Here is a 21,086-nt window from a genome sequence, read left to right as displayed (position 1 = left end):
CCCATCTCCTGCCCCCCCCCTCCTCCTGTTCCCCCCCATCTCCTGCCCCCCCCTCCTCCTGTCCCCCCCTCCTCCTGCCCCCCCCCCTCCTCCTGCCCCCCCCCCTCCTCCTGCCCCCTCCCCTCCTACCAGTCTCCACTTGTAAACTCATTACATATTTATAATCCCACAGCCGAATGAATGACTTTCCAGACCATAATTATCCTGCCGCATGTTTATTTCGGCGGGCAAAACTCCGGACGGGGCTTAGACGTTCTGGGTCAGAATCAGAATATTTATTTACCCTGGAGGAATCCGATGAGCTATGAAGCTTTTTTCCCCCCACAGATGTCCATTAGGGGCACGGGGTCAGAACTTTACAACACTCGAGAGGAGTGCGAAGCAAAGGCATACACACCACCCCAGACAAATAGAAATAAACTATTCTAATCCTACCAGGTAAGGCCCATCGAGCTATTAGCTTCCTGTTCAGAAGCAACCCGGCCACAAATTATAGCTAAACGAAGTGGCTTATCACGTGGAAATGTATAGCCGCAAAATAATCGAAACACTCCCAAGTCACATGCCTGTGAAACGAATGTGCGTAGGATTACCCACGGCGTTTCCTGGCAAGAGCTACTTACCCATAAACTGTGGGATCCTTCCGTTCAATGCGTAACGCAATATTGTACACACCCCATGTGATGCCGTGGAACATTATGGATAAATATTTCCGAATTTAGGTCGGTAAATTTAATATTTGACAGTGTAAAGATCCCTGCAGTCACGAAAGCTTTAAATCGAAGTGTAAAGATAATAAAAACAGTATCAATCTTAAATGTGTTTTCAGAAAGGTACTATTTATTTCACTGCATCTCAAGATTTGTTGATGTCATGCTGAAACAGTACTTCCCCATTTATTGCATAACTATCAAGTATAGTCCTGGATTATGGGTCGTTTGTATTTTTATTGCAAGGCACATTTGGAAATGCACAGCTAACATTTCAGACCACACACACACACGGTAAATTATCTGCATCAAAGGCTTAGTGGGCAGAAAAAAGATCACAATGTTTGGTAACACACGGTGCCACCACCTATCCCTAAAATCCTGCAAATGAAGTGGGCGAGGGGACAATAAAAGCATATAGGCACAATCCACAATAACCTTCTGTCTAAAGAGCACAGTAATCTTTGGAAAGATAACAGAATGTAAACCCCTTGCCTTATTCTTCGGTGATTCATTAAGGTCCCTGGAGTGTGGGTGGTATTAAATAATTACGTTTCAGCTTTTGGACACGGGTTAATAATTGCATTAGAATGCCGGGTAGCTTTAAGTCTAGATTACAAACCTGGTATTCATTACTTTAGTGTATATATTTAAAATGTGTATTTTACCAAGTGTAATTCTTTTTACGTTCACATCATTTGATTTGTCCGGATAAGAACTTTAAAAACACAATAGACTCAGCGTAAAAAATAATTTTATTTCGAACACGAATACTTGCGATATTCACGTTTCGCTGTGGGGCGGTGGAAGCATATATACAGTATCAACAAATCCAATTAGAGACAACGCATTCACACGGCAACCTTGAACACAGCTGTTGTTTTGATAGCTCAACCAAGGCAGCGTGAATAAGTGAAGTCACTGCGTCTCAGTTTACTCCCCGATTCAAAATATCACACCACAATAACAAAGTATAAACTGCACTGGACCACAAAATATCAGTCCAAAATGAGTCCCTGCAAAGACAAGTGTGCTGAGTTGTACATCTGTTGACAGGCCGTGAGAAGGCAGAAGAAATTCCACATTGTTTTTATGACGGGGCAAGTCAAACGATAATACAGCTTTTTAAAATACACTAGTGCAGTGTGCATCCTCAAAACACTGTGACCTGCATATGACATGGATTTTTTGGGGTCCTCATGTAAAAAAAAAGGTAAAAATTTGAAAACGTTGGCAATTTGAACGGTGTGTAGAGCCATGCTGAATCTTTGCCGACTGTGTCGCCATGCTGCACAGAAACGTGACGGAGTCTGGCGGTACCAGTTTTTGGGACTGGACTACGCGGTCCCCCGCTCCTCCACACACACACACCTCGGGGAGCAAGTAAGTTTTGATAAAGTTAAACCTTTTTTCAAGTGACTTGACAACATGTCATACACTATTTGTATTTTACCACAATTTGACATTTTTGAGCACTCAAAATTAGGGGCAAAAAAATCAGCCTCAATCGGTGTTCATGGAAGTAGTTTTTTTGTTAATTAAGAAAATGGATATATCAGGGGTACCCCACACCTGAATGATCCTGGTATTTCGAGGACGGCACTCTAAAAAGTTCATTGACGGGACAGGGCTTAGGGGTGATAGGTGGGTGGGACAACGTTCCCTGGGTGATGCGTTTATATTTTAATAATCTGTGCAGAGAGGCATGGTGACACCCTGTTTGGCCCGGTGCTCGGCACGCGACCCAGAGCGATACGCGCGAACGTGCCGCCCACGTGACCCTTGGTGAGGCGGCCGGGGTTGATGCAGACGCAGCCGCACGCGGTCTGAGGATTAGACAATGACAAAGGAGTGCGATGATTGCATGCGCATGTGTGTGTGCTCCGACGCATCCGCAACACCCACACAGGAGCCTAAACACAGTGGTGACCATGTTCAGGACTTGTCGGCGACCAGATGAGCCGACTGGTTTATATCCACTGTGTTCAACCAGCGTACTGTAAGAGGTCAGAACACTTCCTCGCACAGATCGACTTTGGACTTCCCTCCCATCGTCTCTTTTCACAAGATGTTATAAACTTGCTCTTATCTAATACAACTTCAATTGTGCTGTTTGTTTCTGGCTCTTTGTCTTTTATTGGCCCTTTGACTTGGTGTTCGGCAATCCCACTAAAAATATAAATGCCACACATACAGTACATGGAAAGTCAATTACAATTTAGCGTAAAGATCATGACACACAAAGGATATTTTAGGCAAATCATTGCCAATAATATTCACTGGCACATTGACAGTGAGCTATGCCAAGTTGCACAGCAATGGCAGTGACCCAGTTATGTCTGGAATACAAGAGGAGATGGTGCAGCAGCAAACAGTGCCGTAGAGATTGCCATGACAATTGCCCTAAATTTTTCGAAGTGGCCTTTATAGACTGTAAATTATACAGTTGATGCTTCGGTGGGCTTGTACGTAAAATAAGAGGTTACTTAAAAATAATAAAAGGATAATTTATACTGTGCCTGAAATGAGAGGAAGATATTGATGTTTTGGCTAAATGGCATTCTTCCTCCTCTCAGTGATGGTTTTGAAATCCTGTAATTATTCTAAATTAACCTCTAATTTTATAGACAGCAAAGGCACATTATGTTAGCGAACACCGGGGAAAAGACAGATTTTCAGGATCGTAGAGCAGCGTGCAAACCGCTGCATCTCCACTCCCCACTTGCACACACAGGTACAAAGTAAAATGCAAAACAAACTATCTTAATGGTTAAAGCTTTCACCAAACAGTATTTATGCTACACCTATTTACATAGTAAAGAGTCCTTTTGCACAAAGACAATAACATAGTTTACTCTCCCTTATCCATGGGCAGATTATTCGGTTTGCAGATTACCCATGCTGTACAGGAAAATATATTTAAGTGTGCATTGGTTTAATGATCTCCTCTTTAAGAGTAAGACGCCCGGTGATGGCAAACATGTTATTGTTACGCTTGTTTGTATGTAGAACTGCTTTCTTTTTTACGTAGCTAACCTTGCTAATCGGAGGTACCCAGAAAAGCCTCGAGTCTCAAGACATTTTTTCAGAAGGGTACCTGAAGTAGGGACTAATGTTGCTGTGTCATCCTGAATGAACAGTTAGCAAGCAAACGTATTACTCTAAGATGCAATAAAACAATATACACTTTGTATAGTCTAATTCACGCACGTTCCACGTCATGTGTTTTTAAACAAAAATCTGGGCCACCTTGTCCACCACCGTTACCCCAGAGGTGACTGTAACATAAAGCTCCCCTACTCACAAAGACACACGACGACTCACCGTCTAGCCGTGACTGTTGAAGCAAAGGCTGTTACCGAGTATCACCTATGAAGCCCAGAATGGCACACGAGAGGGTAAAGGTGGCCAGCACCACACCCGACCGCCTTTGTCTCCCCAGTAGCGATGTATTTACACACCGCACCAGGTGCTCATTTTAGGCTGAGTCAACCTAGGGGAGGGCCCAGGACCGATTCAGATAATCGTCACTGGTGTTGGCCGTGAGCGGGAATCGAACACGGGTAACTGGGTTCGTAGAGCAGCGCGCTAAGCGCTACACTCCCGCTCCCGTGGGTGTGGTTACCACGCCTACATACACACAATCACACATCCGGGGGAAAGAGCAGTTAAGCAACACCCAAAGAGATCATAACCACAGGATGTTACAACACCACGGCACCGCACCTTGACGAAGTAGCGGAGATCCGAAGGGATGATCAGGACGTCGGGCGTGACGGGAAAGCGCGCGTGCACCTGCGCGGTCTCGTAGTTCACGTTCATCTCCTCGGCCGGCGGGTAGAGCGGGTAATAACTGCACAGCGTAAGAGTAACGAAGCCACATTTAACTGATGAGTCCGGGCGAAGACGGAAGGGAGCATGTGCGCAGTTGCCTCTGTTTAAACGTATGCTATTGGGAAGCACTCATATGGGAACGCCACCCTCCCTTAGTTTGTCGTCCTTACTCCGCACCTCCGATTAGCACGGTTGGCTGCGTATGGTGCGGAAGAAGTTCAACATACACAATCCTTGTGGATTAAATGCCATTTAATGTTGTCAATTTAACACACGCGTACTTATTTTGTTGTGCTGTATACGCTTCTGGAAATAAAAAGTAAGTGGGCTTTGGCAGGCCACGTGGCGAGAATAACCACCAAGTGACATGTAAAGGGGGGAAACGCAGCACCCAAGAGAACGTCTACCCCGACGAGATTGGCTCGTGTGCTGGTGCTGAGCGGAGTGTTTGCATCTCAGAACCGGGAAGGATGGTGGCAACTTTGTGGGGGGGATGGGGCGGCCTTCATCCAGCAGTGGATTGCTCACGGCTGCAATAATGATTCGATATAACGACGTATATATTTATTCATTAAAGGTCTTGGTGAATATAAGGATATTTCAGGAGAATCCTGCATTGGGCCATTTGGCCAATCAATTTCATTTTAAAAGAACGGTTTTGCATTTAAGAACAAAAACAAGAGTACGTAGAAGAAGAAAACCCCCCCGCACATTTACAGATTCACAAACTCATTTGCCATCTCCTTGGCCACCTTACATGTCAGTGGTTTTTTGAAGTGTCACGCATCTAAATGATCCACCAACCCCTTTTAGTGCTCGATTACTGGCGTGCGTCACCATGCCTGGCAGTATGTAACGGAAAACTAGGAGATATGCTCATCTTATCGGCATTACTAGTCAGTAGAGGACATTGTTTCACCTCGAAGGTCATTGTTAGTTCTCTCGTAATTCTCTATCCCTGTACGACCTCTCACATTACCAGCAGTGCTCCTGTAAATTAAGTAACAAAAATATCCCCCAAATCCTACGCTTCACGCAGTGGCAATTTCCATTCTCATCAACCTATGTATATTATTTTCAGCAGATTAACGTAGATTAAGTCATCGCACGAACCCGGCAACTGGCGAAAGAGGAAACCTTCTTTGTAGTAGGGGGAGTGCAGTAGAATGGTCACCACGACACGGAAATACGACATCGTACGATGTAAATTCCGTGATACTCACATCGTCGTTTGTAGAAAATATTTTTTATCATTGCTCCCTTTTTTTATTGCGTTAGGGCCTGACAACGTATTTATCAAACAACAAAAGCAATAATTTATGATCGAAATAAAGAGATAATTTCCAGTAAGTTCGTGATTTGCAAAAAAGTTTTCTGTAGTTGACAAGTACAGCGGTAATGCGACACCATAATTTCCGTAGTCCGTTTAAAATGAATTGTGTAGCTAACATCACGTGCATTATACACATAGGTATTTAAAGTTGCAATAATTAGAAGACTTATGGCAGGCTTTTGTTGAGTGAACTGGAGCTGAAGAACGTCCAATCCTCATTAATATTGGGAGTATAGAAAACCACAACACAATACAATAAACATGCGAAATAATAGTTATGGGAAACTGATATCACCATGAATGTCAAATCTTAAACCAGATGGTTGTATGCTGTAAGGGTATATCTTGGAGGTCGATGTGTGTCTAATGTGCAGCAGCTGCGGGACCTGGCAGAGGACAGAAAGCCCTGGCGGGATGTGGCGGTGGCATCAATAGCTTTAGCCACGGTGACATCTCAATCTTAGTAAAAATTGATATCGTATCATTAAAATCATATCGTGACAACCTCGCGCGTGATCATCTGGAGTGTGGCCACTGCTGGCTCGAGGAGTTTAAATGACAGCGGTGGAGGCGTCACTCACCTTCTCTGTGTCAGCAAGTGCTTGACGAGTCGTGTGAACCTGTCCACACCACCAGGAGGGCTGCGAGTCAAAACAACGCAACGCGCGTCACAAACCTACGAATGGTAGAAACCCTCGCCTAATCTTATGGGTTAGGCCACAATGTTTAGCAATCTTCTCTCAAAATTTTGCCACGCATAATTATCCTGGATCAAAGCAAAGGGAAATCAAGTGGAAATGGGCGGGCCAAGTCGGAAAAACTGACGAGAGATAAGGGACAAAATTAACTCGAGTGGATACTGAGAGAAGGGAAGAGAAGCAGAGGAAGACAGTGGAAGAGATGGCGGATAGATGAATTCAAAGAGTTTGGAAGCCAATACTCAACAGGAGCGACGGGAAATATTAGAGGAACGGCGAGGCCTTTGGCCAGCAGTGGGAAATTACATGCTGACAACGACGACAAGGGACCCAGTCTCCAAATCATGACAACTCCACGAAATGTGGAAGGGGTGAATCATTACATCTCTACTCGACAAACAGCCGCAGTGCCTGTGCGTATAACGCTCCCGCTTTCATCGTTAATTTTGTTAACTTTAGGCGGGACGCATTGATTCGGCGACCAATAATAATGCTTCATAAGCTCGACAATACACACACCAAATCGCACCTGCAATTAGCAAGGTTGACCACGTATGATGCAAAAGAAGTTCAACATACATACAAATGACGCGTGTAAGAAACTATTTTTCGATTTGACTATATGCTGTGCACAATGGGGTTCACGTCACCCTTGCAGACACTAAGAGGCGGCGCTATCATTTGCCCTGAAATGTTAAAGTTTCTATCCTCGAGTTGAAACCCCGACCCTGTATTACAACGTCTCATCGAACTGCAGGGTGTGGAGGGAGAGCCCAATCATTCCGCCCTGGTTTTAGCAGGACGACAAACACTCACCTGATCTCCTCGGAGCTCATGTGGAAGAGGATGTCGGTGGACGTGGCGCCGACCACGATGCCGTTCACATTGAGCGTGCACGGCTCCGACACAAACGTCACCCTCTGTGGGGGAACCACGGCAGGTAACCACACACATTGTCAAAGTCTGATCATCCCAGGACTGTACCTATCGACCGTGTGCTCGTAAATACCTGAAAGATAACAGCAGGTGGCTAAGCGTGGCGCTACTAAATTTAGTGGCAAGGTGTTGTCAGGTTGAATATCCCTCTCGCTAGTATCCGGCTAGTGTTCCCAAGTTGCTTGCGAGAGATGGAGAATTATCGTTTGCGGGTTGTTTCTTGAGTCTGATTCCCGGCCGTGGCAAACGCCACTGGCGAGTGATATGTGAACCGGTCCGGGGACTTTGTTATTTCGAATTGGCATGAAATGAGTATGTGGTGCGGTGTGTAAACCATCAGCACTCGGGACACAATGGCAGTCCCGGCACGATGTTGGCCATAATCAACACTTTTTGCGTGCCATGCTGGCCTTAATATGTTCCCGCAAACTGCACTTCCCCCAAAAGTCTGTGTAGGCTATATGGGGGATCTTTATCTTTTGTGGCGAACCTGTAAGTCTTTGAGAAAATCCGGGCGGGTGAACGGAGGCTGAGGGTAGATGCAGCAATGATGCACGTCCCTAAGCGATGGCACGATCACCAGTCGCGAGCCTGAGCTACAATGACAAACAGCAAGTTCAGTAAACAACAAAGCCAAAGGATCCCCTGTAGAGCCTGAACAGAGCATTGGGGAAAATGCTGTTGAGCAAGCACCGATGAAGCCCGACATGGTGCACAAGCAGGGCGGGTGGCTCGCACCTCGGCCGGCCACCTTTGTCTCCCCAGTGGCGATGTTTACACACCACAACAGGCACTCATTTGAGTCGACCGAGGGGAGGCCAAACTTTGTTGAAACCACTGCGACCCTGGGTTGAAATCTGGGTCTCATCCACTTTTGAAATTTTGAAAAAAAATATTTTCTAAAAAGTGTTAACATCTTAACACTCTGAAACCTAGGACAGCAAAATAATCACGTATATTTAGTATTACATTAATTCTGCTTTGCCTGCCACTGGGGGTTAAAATGCGTACATTGCACACTATTGACTTTACACGAACTACCCTTGACAGAGCGTGACGGAGCACCATCTCGTGCGGGGGCGTAGCTTGGGCTGGTGCAGGTAAATAAATGGGGGGAGTCCTTCCCGGGCCCCTCCCCTTGTCTGATTCCCCCGCATCTTCATAGCCCAGCACCTGGGACCCTTCGGCCTGCGGATCCTGGTGCAGTTGCACCCCCTGCACACTCTAGCTACGCCACTGATTGAGTGTTGAGCCGTAGATGCATTTTGAAGTTCTGCGGTTTCACGGGCAGGGATTTTTCGCTGACACTGTGTGAAGCCACACTGGCTGCAGGAGTTTGTGAAGAAGGTTAGGTTGGTGTTCGAGGGGAAGGGTTAAGGCGAGGGTGACAATCTGATCTCACGCGTACCTCTGTGTCCGCTCCACAAGGAGCCTGATTGTGTTCGCAAAGAGCTCTGCAAAGGTCTCCTTTAGCTGGCATTTCTATAAAAAAAATAAAAACAGAGGTGCATCTTTAAGAAAGCTTAGTAAATGCAAAATCGGTCTTGAGATAGAGGAAATACTGAATGTGTTTGCGTGTTACGGGGGGAGGGCGACGCGCGAGATGAAGTGTCGACAGCGGTGTTCGTACCTCTACATGCTCGTGCTTGGCATCAACAAACGGTCCCATCTGACAACAGCGTGAGATTTCACAAGAGCGACGGTTAGAGGAGTGGACTCAAAACACCCGACAAGCAGCAACAGAATGTTTCTTTGAAATTGTGATGGCGCATTGTGACCACGCGGTGCGACACACCAGCAGGCAGACTTGCGGGCGTTCGCGGTTGATGACAGTGATGAGGTCGCACAGAGGCTCGTAGTTGATGCTGTCCGACGTGCTGAACGGTCCGCACGCCACCAGCATCGTCACGCTGCCTGTGATGCACGCAGACACGTGGAAACGCATAGACAAAAATGAAAATATCCAACATATATCCTATATTAAGAGTATAAGAGCAGGTGCCGTTAGCAATCATGGCCAGTACCATGCCCGGTCACCTTTGTCTCGCCAGCAAGCAGGCTGCTTAAGGTTAGAGGCCCAGGACCGGTGCACTGATGTGCATCACCAGGAATTAAACACAGGGTGTCAGGATGTACTTTCTACGGCAGCTGAAGAAATTCAACCTGCCAAAGACAATGATGGTGCAATTCTATACAGCGATCATTGAATCCATCCTCACCTCCTCCATAACCGTCTGGTACACTGCTGCCACTGCCAAGGACAAGAGCAGACTGCAGCGTATCATCCACACTGCTGAGAAGGTAATTGCCTGCAATCTACCAACCCTCGAGGACCTGCACACGACAAGGTCCATGAGGCGAGCGAGGAAGATTATGGCCGATTTCTCCCACCTTGGACACTCTCTGTTTCAGCTACTCCCCTCCGGCAGAAGGCTTCGGTCCATCAGGACCAAAACCTCACGCCATAAAAACAGTTTCTTCCCATCTGCTGCTGGCCTGTTAAACAAGGCCAAGGGCTAACACTGTTTTTAACATTTTATCTATAAAATGACACCTTGCCAATATTAACTATGCTAACCTATTTGTATTTATTATTTTTAAATTATATCTTAAAGCTATTTTATATTCGATATTTATTCAATTGTATATACTTCAGCCCCTTGGTGTTAGACTTTTAACCCTTATTATAGTAAGACTTGTTTAAAACTTATTTAAGATTTTAGATTCCTATATGTTGAATGTATGCACCATCCTGCCAAAGTAAATTCCGTGTCGGTGCGAACTTACATGGCGAATAAAACCCTTTCTGATTCTGATTTGCAGCACAGTTTGCAAACCACTGTACCACCATTTCCCACTCAGACAAAGTTAAATGCCAAACAAACCATCATAATTTTCACTTAAAACTTTCGTGGCTGCAGGAATTTATATTCTTTGATTCTTTCGGTAAAGTCACGTAGATAAAAAAATCATAATAAAGTAACGACCACTTGTGTTGCGATTGAAACGTCGTGGTTTTATTTGTATTAACTTTATTATTATTTTTCTATCTACGTGACTTTACTGAAAGAACCAAAGAATATGAAAACCATCATAATGGCTACTACTTTCTCCAAATTAACATCTACATGACTGCTATAAATACAAAGAGTGGTTTTGTATTAACATAATGAGTACTGGCATCGCGCAAAAGGGGATGATGTGCTCCAGGTAATAATTTGAGGCTAAGATGACATAGAGCAGGCCCTAGTCTAGTTTAGATATTACTTGCCGCTGACATTAGCCATGGCCGGGAATTGAACTCGGGTCGCCAGGTTCTTTGTGCAGTGCGTAACTGCTCCCTCAATCACACAGGTACAACATAAATGCGCACACACACAAGTGCACAGACACTACCACACCATCTTTCTAGTGATTATAATTCATGATCATCATCATTGCCATCACTAACACCATCAGGATTCTGACCAGTAACTTAATGACCTCAATTTAAATAATTGCATTGTTTTTTGCAATTGTCATAATCAATATTATCAAAACAGATGACCTACAAACACCATAACAATGACGTCTTCACCATAATCAACACCACAGTAATCTCTGTTACCCACTGTAACCGCACTGAGCGTAGTCAAAAATGTAATTTCTCACTAAAAGTATTCTGGGTCGCTGGTAGATTGGAATCGGCAGACGTCACTGGTAGCCACAGCCAGAGAGAGGAATACTGAATGTGGTGTGCCAGGTGCAGAAATACTGTCTGGGTCACTGTTCCAAACGTACCCATCTGAAATTTTGATTTAAAGCTTTCGTGACTGCAGTAATTCATATTCTTAGCTCTTTCGGTAAAGTCACGTTGAAGGGAAACAATAATATAATAAAATATATATTGTTTATATATATTATTATTTTATTGTTTCCCTTCAACGTGACTTTACTGAAAGAGCTAAGAATATGTACCCACCTGAAATTAAGCCCTGAGCAGAATAACCATAATCCTCTTCACCAACTCTCATCATCATTCACTCATCCGCTGCACAGTCACAATGTCAAAGTCTTCCTTACCATCACTGATGTTCTCTTCCTCCTCAGGCTCGGGACAGTAAAAGGGCAGAGGCACAGCCTGTCCCAGAAACAGTGAAAACAATGCAGAGCATTCCATTGTTGTACGGTACCATACTTCAACACCTTTGCTCCCCACCTTCACCAACCCGTGCCGACTAAGCGCGGTGAAGTATGATCAAATAACCCCCCATGACCCACACAGCATGGGCAGGTACTTGTACAGCAGTGGACTGACAAGAGGGCTGTACACATGGGCACACAAGTGCATGCGCACATGCGTGCCCATGTGTACAGCCTTTCAATGCAACATTCCCAGCCGGCACGTACCTCATACAGCTTTGACGCCACAAACTTCTTCCCGGTCGGGTTCAGTCCGTCGAGCATCGCCACCTTTTACACGTGCACAGATTGAGACAGAGCGGCAAGTACGTTTTCTTAATACGGCGGTGTTCTACTTGACCTGAGTTCACAATTTCATTTTTTCTGTCGTGTTTTTAAATGCCAATGAACAAACCCCAATCCCGGGTGCAACTGTGCGGGCGAACTTTTAAACAGCGGAACACAACGTCGTGAACGGTCGCCCATTCACGTCCATCCCAAAGGGACAACAAAAGTTAATTCGGCATTCGACGATGTGCTCAAACTGGATACCTGAACTCAATTTAACGTTGTGATTGTTGCTATTTTCGTACAACAAAAGAAGCCAACCACACACATTAAAGCTTAATTGTAGGCCTTAGAACAAGTATTAGAGCGATACTCTTCACCAAGCGATTGATCGTTTTGTTTCATTTTCACCATCGCATTTCCATTGCTTCAACCCGCATCGAAAAATTTCCTTTGCGTTTCACTTTTGGTGTTCACAACGCCGGGATCCTAAGGCACCTACCTGTCCAGGGAAGAGCGAGAATTCGGGGATCTGGGAGAGGTCGAGGGGCGTCGCCAGGCCGGCCGATATGTCCAGGTCTCCCTGGAGCAGCACCGACTTGGCGTTGAGTTTCCCGTTGCAGTCGCAGCAAACGCGGCCGACGACCGTCACTGTGCTCTGCGTGACCACAGCACAGTCACCACCCAGACAGAAAGCAGCCTTTCATCACAAACGATCCTCGTGTGTGTTATTGTCCTGAAGGGACACTACTGCCTTGACGGGGCAAGCAAGACTCTAGTGGCTAGTAGACCCGAGTAGCTATACTGGATAGAGGCACCCATACCAGGCAGGTACTTAACAAGTGGTGATACAATTTCGTTCAATATGACAATGATGACTAAACTTAAGTCTTCAAGTGTATAAAGCTGATGGTCTGAACCCAATCATCGGTGATAAGACAAACACCCATTATATTAAGTGTTTTTTTCCTTAAATCCACATGGTATCCCTATTGACACGCATATACACGCATTACCTCTAAAACCAGTGAGACAATGGTAGCAGGTAAATGGTGTAAGCACAAGGATCGTAATATGACAATCCAATGACAATGTGTGTGTGTGTGTGTAGAGAGCTGTGCTGCAGTGGTTAGCACACTGTGCTACGAACCCGTTGACCCGAGTTCATTTCCCACTCATGGCCAACATCGGTGACGATTATCTGAACGGTCCTGGGCCTCCTCTTGGTTGACTCAGCCTCAAATGAGTACCCCGTGCGGTGTGTACACATCAGCAATGGGGGAGACAAAGGCGGTCGGGCGTGGTGCTGGCCACCCACCCCCTCGTGTGCCGTGTTGGCCTTTATAGGTGCTAGCACTTGCCCCAAACAGCCTGAAAAGGCTATACGGGGAGGATCTTTGTCTTTGTGTGGCGAAGAGCGTAGCCCCCACCTGCACCGAGTTAGTGACCGATGTAAGCTCCTCCACATTGTAGTGCGCCTGCAGCTGCTGCCCCAGGTCTTCTATTTGTTGGCTAAAAACTGTGAGAGACACGAAAAAATAAGAGCAGTGCAGTGAGATTCGCAAACCTCACATCTCCGAGACAGCACACGATGTGATGGGTCAGTGCGAGAGGCCAGTGTGCTCCACACAGATCGTTCAACATCGAGGCCATATGTTAATTTATTTGGTTTAATAAAATGTTAGTTTCCCATATATCACCCACAAATATAACCCTGACCCTAACCCTTTTGTGTACCCCAAGTTCAACTATAACCCTTAACTGCATCCAGACACAAACCACGACGCTTTAATTTGACGCCTACTGATCGTAATGCTTACCTTATGCACTTTTAAATCTAGATTGAAAACTAATTTCTTTAGAACTGCTTTTTGTGTTTAGTTTGCTGTCCTTCCCCCGCACCTCCAATTAGCACGACTGGCTACGTACTGTACGAAAGAAGTTAAAAAATACATACATACATGACTGACGCGCAACTAACTGTGGTGTACACATTAATGCTGATGGGCAGACAGAGGCGGCGGGGGAAGATTAAAGAAGCTCGCACCGTTCTTTCAAGTGCCGCACCGGGAGACCGAATCAAACCGGCAACCCGTGGCAGAATCCCCATCATCTCTAACCCAGTCTCACTCTCCAGATGAACGATCCTAGGCAAGCCCGTACCCTCGCGCATGTCGTGCAGCTTCTGGAACATGTGTAGGTAGGTCTGGCTCAGCGGCTCTTCGCCGGGCCGGGAGAACACGTGGACGCGCACGGGCGCTTGCCCGCTCGTACCGCTCGGCTCCGAGCCGAATGTCGCCACGACCTCGCCGGGGTTTTTGCGGGAGCTGTACTTTTGTGACGGCGTGGTGCTGCGGCGAGCAAGGGGGGGATAACACGCGAGGAGGCGATATTACACGCACTTAAAAAACAATCGTCAAGAGTAGGACACGTTTGATGGTGTCGTGGTCCAATTTCACCAAATTTTAAATTACCTACAAATTACTTAATTGCGAAATTAACATAGTAACTCTGCCCCCTACTGGCATACTATACATAGCTGTGAAACATAGCAGCTGCGACATAGCCTTGCACTATAAGAACGGCGCGAATACATGTTTTCATTTGATTTTCTGCATAGGCAAACTACGCTATCAGCGTTGAGATGCACCTGGGAGAGAAGCTGGATGGGGAGAGGTGGGAACTCTGGGACAGAATGCGTTTCGAGTGAGGGTTCTCCGGGGTCGTCAGCCGTCTCTTCTGAGAAGCCTGGTGTTGCAGTCACCAGTGCGCACATACACACACACAAGGACAGACCCGTAGAACACAAGTACATACATTGCACACATTTAACATGAAATATGCCATGGGTGAGAATACTACAGAACATAGGCATAGCCAGCTCACAGCTTATTGTTATATGGCCTGCGGCAACTTGGGGCCTACCTACCACTTCTAAATGGCAAAGGGCCCACAAACAACATTTACCCATCAGTGCAAGCATCATGGCCGTGCTAATCGGGTGCTTAAGGGAATATTTCTGAATTGACAACACTGTGTTTAGAATTTGATCATACTCAAGTCACTTCTGTCAAAGCCAGGTTGAAAATATTTTGCTCGAGTACTCGATAAGCCCAGCTAAAATGCTTGTAGTGATGGATAAATATAATTTGTGGGCCATTTCGAAGTGGTTGGTCTCAAGTGGCCACGGGCTGTATGAAATAAAGTAACAATACAAAGGTTCCCCACTACCTGATCTACCCTGTCCGGCGATTCAACAGGAACCAAAAACGGTTTTTGTTTCTGTTCAGAATCTTTAAATATGGTCCAATTGTACTGTAATCGTATTGAAACAATGACAGGGGGGAATGGCTCAATTACCACGTGCGCTTACCTTGGCAGGCGTCGTGTAGGACTCCATAAGGTCATCCTCTTCGTCCTCGGCAGCGATGCTGTGCAAGCGCGTCAAGGTCTTCCGTTTCGACAAAACACCGCCTCGCATAAAAACAACACGTCAGTACAGCACTAACGCACACTCATGTGCCGAGTGCGCCATCAGTGGAGAATGCAAGATTAGAAACTCAACATGCAGAGCAGAAAAACGTGCTCTTAAAAGGCTGTTTCGGAGGACTAAAATACCATGGGCCAACACCGATGAGATCCTAGGTTCAAATCCAGACAGTCCTCCAGAATCAAACTGCATTGTAAAGTGCAGCAAGTTGTATCAGCCAACTGGTATGTATACATTTTGTTCAAGCTCCCCCCCCCCCCCCTCCCTGTTATTGACGGGCAGACTGACATGGCTAATGCATAAACAATTTCAACCTTGTTGGAAAGAGTGAAAAAAAACTGGCAGCACTCTCATTGGGTCCTTCATGCATGATGTATCTCACCCTGGCATGAAAAGTGGCCAACTCTCGCACACAAGGATACAAGTCGCTGAGCGTGTTGGCGTCTTGAAAGACCTTGTTCTGTGTGGGTGTGCGCGAGTTGGACCGTTTTGTAAGGTGCTGCAAGGAAAAGGGGTCGGAGAACAACACAGCAGGCGTTTATCTCCACGAGCTTCGTGACTGCAACATCGTTGACTCAACCACAACACTGCGAAGTGAGGTGCGAGATCACTTTTAAGCAGCAGTTGGTCCCATATGTTAATGATTACATCAAGTGATTTCTCGAGCAAAATAATCAATAGATGATCATTAATTCAGATTATTCACAAATCTAGACTTGGTATAATGTAGCTGCCAAAATTGCCATGGTTCAGTGATTTATCCTTGAATCGGAGATTGAATTAAATGAGGTGACGTGACCACTATTACCGTTACAATGCCCAAACACTCCAGCAGTCTTGGGAAACAGTGGTCAAAGCCGACGCGCTGCTTTGGGCCAATGTTGGGTCTCATGAAAAGCCGAAGATGGCCCAGTGTCACCACAGCAGTGCACGCTACAAACCACGGAGAGGCCCTGGCACAGAGTAACTAGCGGCATTGCAGGCTACCAGACCATGGAGAGACCCTGAGCATGCCGACCTCGTGGTCGAAGCGTTCCAGGGTGTCCACGCACAGCTCCAGGCCCTTGTTGTATGAAAAGGCCATCCACTCTTCTGCCATCTTCTCCTCGGTCAGCCCATGCACAATGCACAGCTCCTGAACTGCATGCATTGGACAACAAGCAGAGACCTGCGGTCAATTGAGCACTGTACGTGTGACAATGTGTCTCCGTAACATTTGGGTCTGTCTCGTGACCTCACGCCAAGGGAGCCTTCAACACTTCACATGGCTTCAATGTGCACTGAAGCCTGGCACAAGTCCTGTGGTGATGCCACCGTGTAAATATCAGCACCGGGGGGGGGGGGGGGTGGGGGGAGACAAAGGCGGCCAGGCGTGGTGTGGCTCGTACCACCGTCACCCTCTTCTGTGCGTTTACGGAGATATTTGGTGCTCACGGACATCAATTGCACCTATCATTTACAAAGGCTACACTGGACGTGGCTACTTTTGCATTGTCTCACTCGTTAGTGGCCTTAGTCCGAGTGTAGATGTAACGTTCATATGGCAAGGGATCAGTCTACGCATTACATATCCTCTGTTGACTTCCACAAAGTAGAAGCTATTTTACTTAACCCCGAAGGGATAACATATTGAAGTACTGGGCATCGGTAACAAAAAATAATTCAACTTTGCAAGCTGCCAATAACCACACTCATGGATATAGGTTTAGAATTTAAACAAAAGTAACTTCCATATCACAATTGCTCACCTGTTTATGGCACTGAGCCAGAGGTGAAAATCCCACCAGAAAAAAAAACAGGTGGTCACAGTGAACCTCAGTGCTAAACCAACACATTACAGCATACCGTAGTGGCTTACAAAGGACACGGTTAATGAGTGTACTTGTAGTACACATTGCTTTCGTTCGGCTCAATGCGCACCCACATCCTACACTGCCCGGCATGCTCCGCCAAGCCTGACGGCGGGAGCCGTAGGAGAGACTTGGGGCCACCAGTTGTGGAATAAAAGAATAAGGCCCGCTGTATAATGACAAAAGGGATTTGGGTTAGGGCTGGGGTAATGCTGGGAGTAAAAAAAGGGGGGTTATGGCTAGGGTGTTAAGGTAAAGATTAGGTTGGGGTTAAGGGCTTGGGGTTAGCAGTGCTACTCGCGTGAAACATCCGGACCCCACTACGTCAGGGTTGAGGTTAGGGCAAGGGCCTCGCTGTGTCAGGGTTGGGGCCAGCAGACCTCGCTGTGTCAGGGTTGGGGCCAGCAGTCCCCGCTGTGTCAGGGTTGGGGCCAGCAGTCCTCGCTGTGTCAGGGTTGGGGCCAGCAGACCCCGCTGTGTCAGGGTTGGAGCCAAGAGATCCCGCTGTGTCAGGGTTGGGGCCAAGAGATCCCGCTGTGTCAGGGTTGGGGCCAGCAGACCTCGCTGTGTCAGGGTTGGGGCCAGGAGACCTCGCTGTGTCAGGGTTGGGGCCAGCAGACCTCGCTGTGTCAGGGTTGGGGCCAGGAGACCTCGCTGTGTCAGGGTTGGGGCCAGCAGACCTCGCTGTGTCAGGGTTGGGGCCAGCAGACCTCGCTGTGTCAGGGTTGGGGCCAGGAGACCTCGCTGTGTCAGGGTTGGGGCCAGCAGACCTCGCTGTGTCAGGGTTGGGGCCAGCAGACCTCGCTGTGTCAGGGTCGGGCTTGGAGCGCGGAGACCATGCCGTGGCGAGGGCCCCCTCACTCACGTTTGTCCAGGAGGTCCGAGTCGTCCACGGTGATCCCGAACGTGTCCAGCTCCTCCGCCAACTTCTGCGCGTCGAACGGCATCTCGAAGCTCAGCCTCTGCGCTCCCTAACACCGGCGGCGAGAGAGGGGTTTAATAGGCGATGGGCGACACCCTTCACGAGGGGGTATGGTGGTGCCGCGCGTAGTGGACGAGGAGGAGGTTAAAAACTCGCTCGCACCGCCCGGACTCGGCCGCACTTTTCCCGCCAAATCGCGGCCTCCCCCCCCTGGCGGTGGCGGCGCCCAACAACGTCGAGATGCACGCCAAGACGCCGGCGACTTAACACTGAGAGTAGAGTTGTTGGTAGATGCGTGCCAAGACGCGGGCAACTGAGAGTGGAGTTGTTGGTAGATGCGCGCCAAGACGCGGGCAACTGAGAGTGGAGTTGTTGGTAGATGCGCGCCAAGACGCCGGTGATTTATCACCGAGAGTGGAGTTGTTGGTAGATGCGCGCCAAGACGCCGGCGATTTAACACCGAGAGTGGAGTTGTTGGTAGATGCGTGCCAAGACGCCGGTGATTTAACACCAAGAGTGGAGTTGTTGGTAGATGCGCGCCAAGACGCCGAGTGGAGTTGTTGGTAGATGCACGCCAAGACGCCGGTGATTTAACACTGAGAGTGGAGTTGTTGGTAGATGCACGCCAAGACGCCGGTGATTTAACACTGAGAGTGGAGTTGTTGGTAGATGCACGCCAAGACGCCGGTGATTTAACACTGAGAGTGGAGTTGTTGGTAGATGTGCGCCAAGACGCCGGTGATTTAACACTGAGAGTGGAGTTGTTGGTAGATGCACGCCAAGACGCCGGCGACTTAACACTGAGAGTGGAGTTGTTGGTAGATGCGCGCCAAGACGCCGGCAACTTAACACTGAGAGTGGAGTTGTTGGTAGATGCACGCCAAAACGCCGGCGACTTAACACTGAGTGGAGTTGTTGGTAGATACACACCAAGACGCTGGTGATTTAACACTGAGAGTGGAGTTGTTGGTAGATGCGCGCCAAGACGCCGGTGACTGAGAGCGAAGTTGTTATCCATAATCCAGGTTTTATGGGTTAGATCGCGTAAATATATAAATGTGTCGTCAAACCCGCCACCACCCGACACGGCCAGTAAGTTTTGTCACGTAAACAACGCACAAATTAGCTATCACTACAGCCCACCGGTGTGTTGGAGAGTAAATCCACAACACTTACGATTTGAGTAGTACGACGTTTCGATGGTAATTACATTCAGCATCATCGGGCGATTTGCCAGAAGAGTGAAGCCATCCACCTGCACCCCCAGTCTTAAAGAGAGCAGCAATCAGGACGACGTTGTCGTCGCTGAAATCAAGAGGCGGGGGGAGGTGGGGAGGGTTATTGTAATTATATGATAGATTAGTAATGATACTCTTCGGTCCTTTCGGTAAAGTCACGTAGGTAGAAATAAAATAAAAACATCACGACGTTTCGACCGCAACACAAGCACTCTTCATCAGGTGGAACAACCAAAGCAATAAAAAAATCCTGAAGTAAGCGAGAGAGCTGCCCTGGCAAGAGGTTATATTGGTAAGAAAGGAAAATTAGATGAGTAATGATTTAATTAGTATGTTTCCTCTATAGGGAATTGTAATTGTAAGATGTCTTCTTCTTCTTCCACGCGTTTGTCTGATGTCCTTGCCAACCTTCTCCACGCTACCCTGCGTCATCTCTCTGTTTCTGGTCCTCAAGCCACCGCACCACATCGCTCCAACCTCTGCTTCTGCCTTCCTCTTGAGCTCCTCATCTTAAAATTACTAAATCATACGCTTCCAGGGCCTAAGTCTGTAGCTGTCAGAGCTGTTAAAAATATATAGTACTTAGCTGTACTACCCGGGAATTGGATCCACCACGCGCGGCCGCCTTTGTCTCCCCAGTGGCGATGTTCACACACCACAGCAGTTACTCGTTTGAGGCTGAGTCGACCTAGGGGAGGCCCAGGAGCGGTTAAAATAATCGTCACCGGTGGTGGCCGTGAGCGGGAATCGAACTTGGGTCGCCGGGTTCGTAGCGCGGCGCGCTAACCACTACACTACAATGCGTTACGCGTCCACGTGCGCGGGTCACGTGACAGATTTGACGTCACAGCTCACTTGCCGTGCAAAAAAAAAGATGCATTATTGAGCTCCCCCCCCCCTAAAAAAATACAAAAGTGTATTTTTATAATTTTTGCATGGTGTGCAGTCTGGAAAGTACCCACATGACAAATTTCCAGTTTGTTGCATGTCGGGAAGTACGTTAAACATTTTGAACAGACACACATTCACAACTTTGCCTTTTATATATATGGAGATTTCTCTTAATTTTAATGGATTCTCAAATTAGTCTTGGCCAGTAATAATTAGTTTTACACAACACTTCAACGTTATCAAAAGCAATTTAGTGTCCTTGTTGGCAAGCATGTTCTGCAAATGCCGACAGTTGTGTTTGTGAGTATTTAATATTTATTTGGTGTTTTTTTTTACGCTGTTAGGTTCCCGCCTGTCTAATATAGCATCTGCAACATAAGCAGTTAATCCGATACACACCTGTTGATAAATTAGGCAATTCATCTTTAGTACAAGATACTAGTTTTATAATTTTTTGTACCGTGCCAAATCTTACTTAGATTTTTTGCTTTTCCAAAAACTCGAGCTAATTTGTCCGTTACTCCCGCGACACATGGTGTTTTAATAGTTTTAATAACCTAGCTGTGGCCCGATTAAAACAAAATCGGTTTCTAATTTAAGGGTCCTCCATACTAGTTTAACGTGGAACACTGCTCACAGTTAGTCACATCGCGATCTAACCCAAAACCCGTTATTATATTAGTCGCGAAAGTCGACTTGTTAAACCTGTTTTGTGTTTTAGTTTGGTGTCCTTCC

General features: G+C 47.0%; 1 protein-coding gene across 5 annotated transcripts; it reads right to left on the bottom strand.

Moving 5' to 3' along the window:
• Nucleotides 1–1,447: 1,447 nt before the first annotated feature.
• On the bottom strand, nucleotides 1,448–20,290 carry POLA2 (DNA polymerase alpha 2, accessory subunit). 5 transcript variants are annotated; one of them, XM_076071067.1, is made up of 20 exons: nucleotides 20,056–20,286; nucleotides 19,399–19,527; nucleotides 18,166–18,271; nucleotides 16,469–16,590; nucleotides 15,833–15,949; nucleotides 15,334–15,434; nucleotides 14,611–14,708; nucleotides 14,124–14,311; nucleotides 13,391–13,479; nucleotides 12,463–12,618; nucleotides 11,901–11,963; nucleotides 11,574–11,631; nucleotides 9,307–9,425; nucleotides 9,142–9,180; nucleotides 8,920–8,993; nucleotides 8,002–8,107; nucleotides 7,392–7,495; nucleotides 6,459–6,518; nucleotides 4,437–4,563; nucleotides 1,448–2,536 (listed from the first exon to the last, which is right to left on the bottom strand). In XM_076071067.1, exons 2-20 carry the CDS (start codon nucleotides 19,442–19,444, stop codon nucleotides 2,387–2,389), a joined length of 1,923 nt encoding a protein of 640 aa, XP_075927182.1. In that variant the 5' UTR covers nucleotides 19,445–19,527; nucleotides 20,056–20,286; the 3' UTR covers nucleotides 1,448–2,386. The 5 variants fall into 5 exon arrangements, with proteins under 5 accessions (XP_075927182.1, XP_075927183.1, XP_075927185.1 ...); XM_076071068.1 differs by having other exon boundaries at nucleotides 19,399–19,490; XM_076071070.1 differs by having other exon boundaries at nucleotides 15,334–15,391; nucleotides 15,873–15,949; nucleotides 19,399–20,280.
• Between the last annotated feature and the right edge of the window lie 796 nt (nucleotides 20,291–21,086).

Source organism: Petromyzon marinus, chromosome 31 (assembly GCF_048934315.1).
Source record: "Petromyzon marinus isolate PM22_M1 ecotype Great Lakes invasive population chromosome 31, UKy_Petmar_22M1.pri1.0, whole genome shotgun sequence".
Lineage (NCBI taxonomy): Eukaryota > Metazoa > Chordata > Hyperoartia > Petromyzontiformes > Petromyzontidae > Petromyzon > Petromyzon marinus.
Note: the sequence above shows the minus strand (reverse complement) of the source record. Positions and strands in the feature narration are given on the sequence as shown.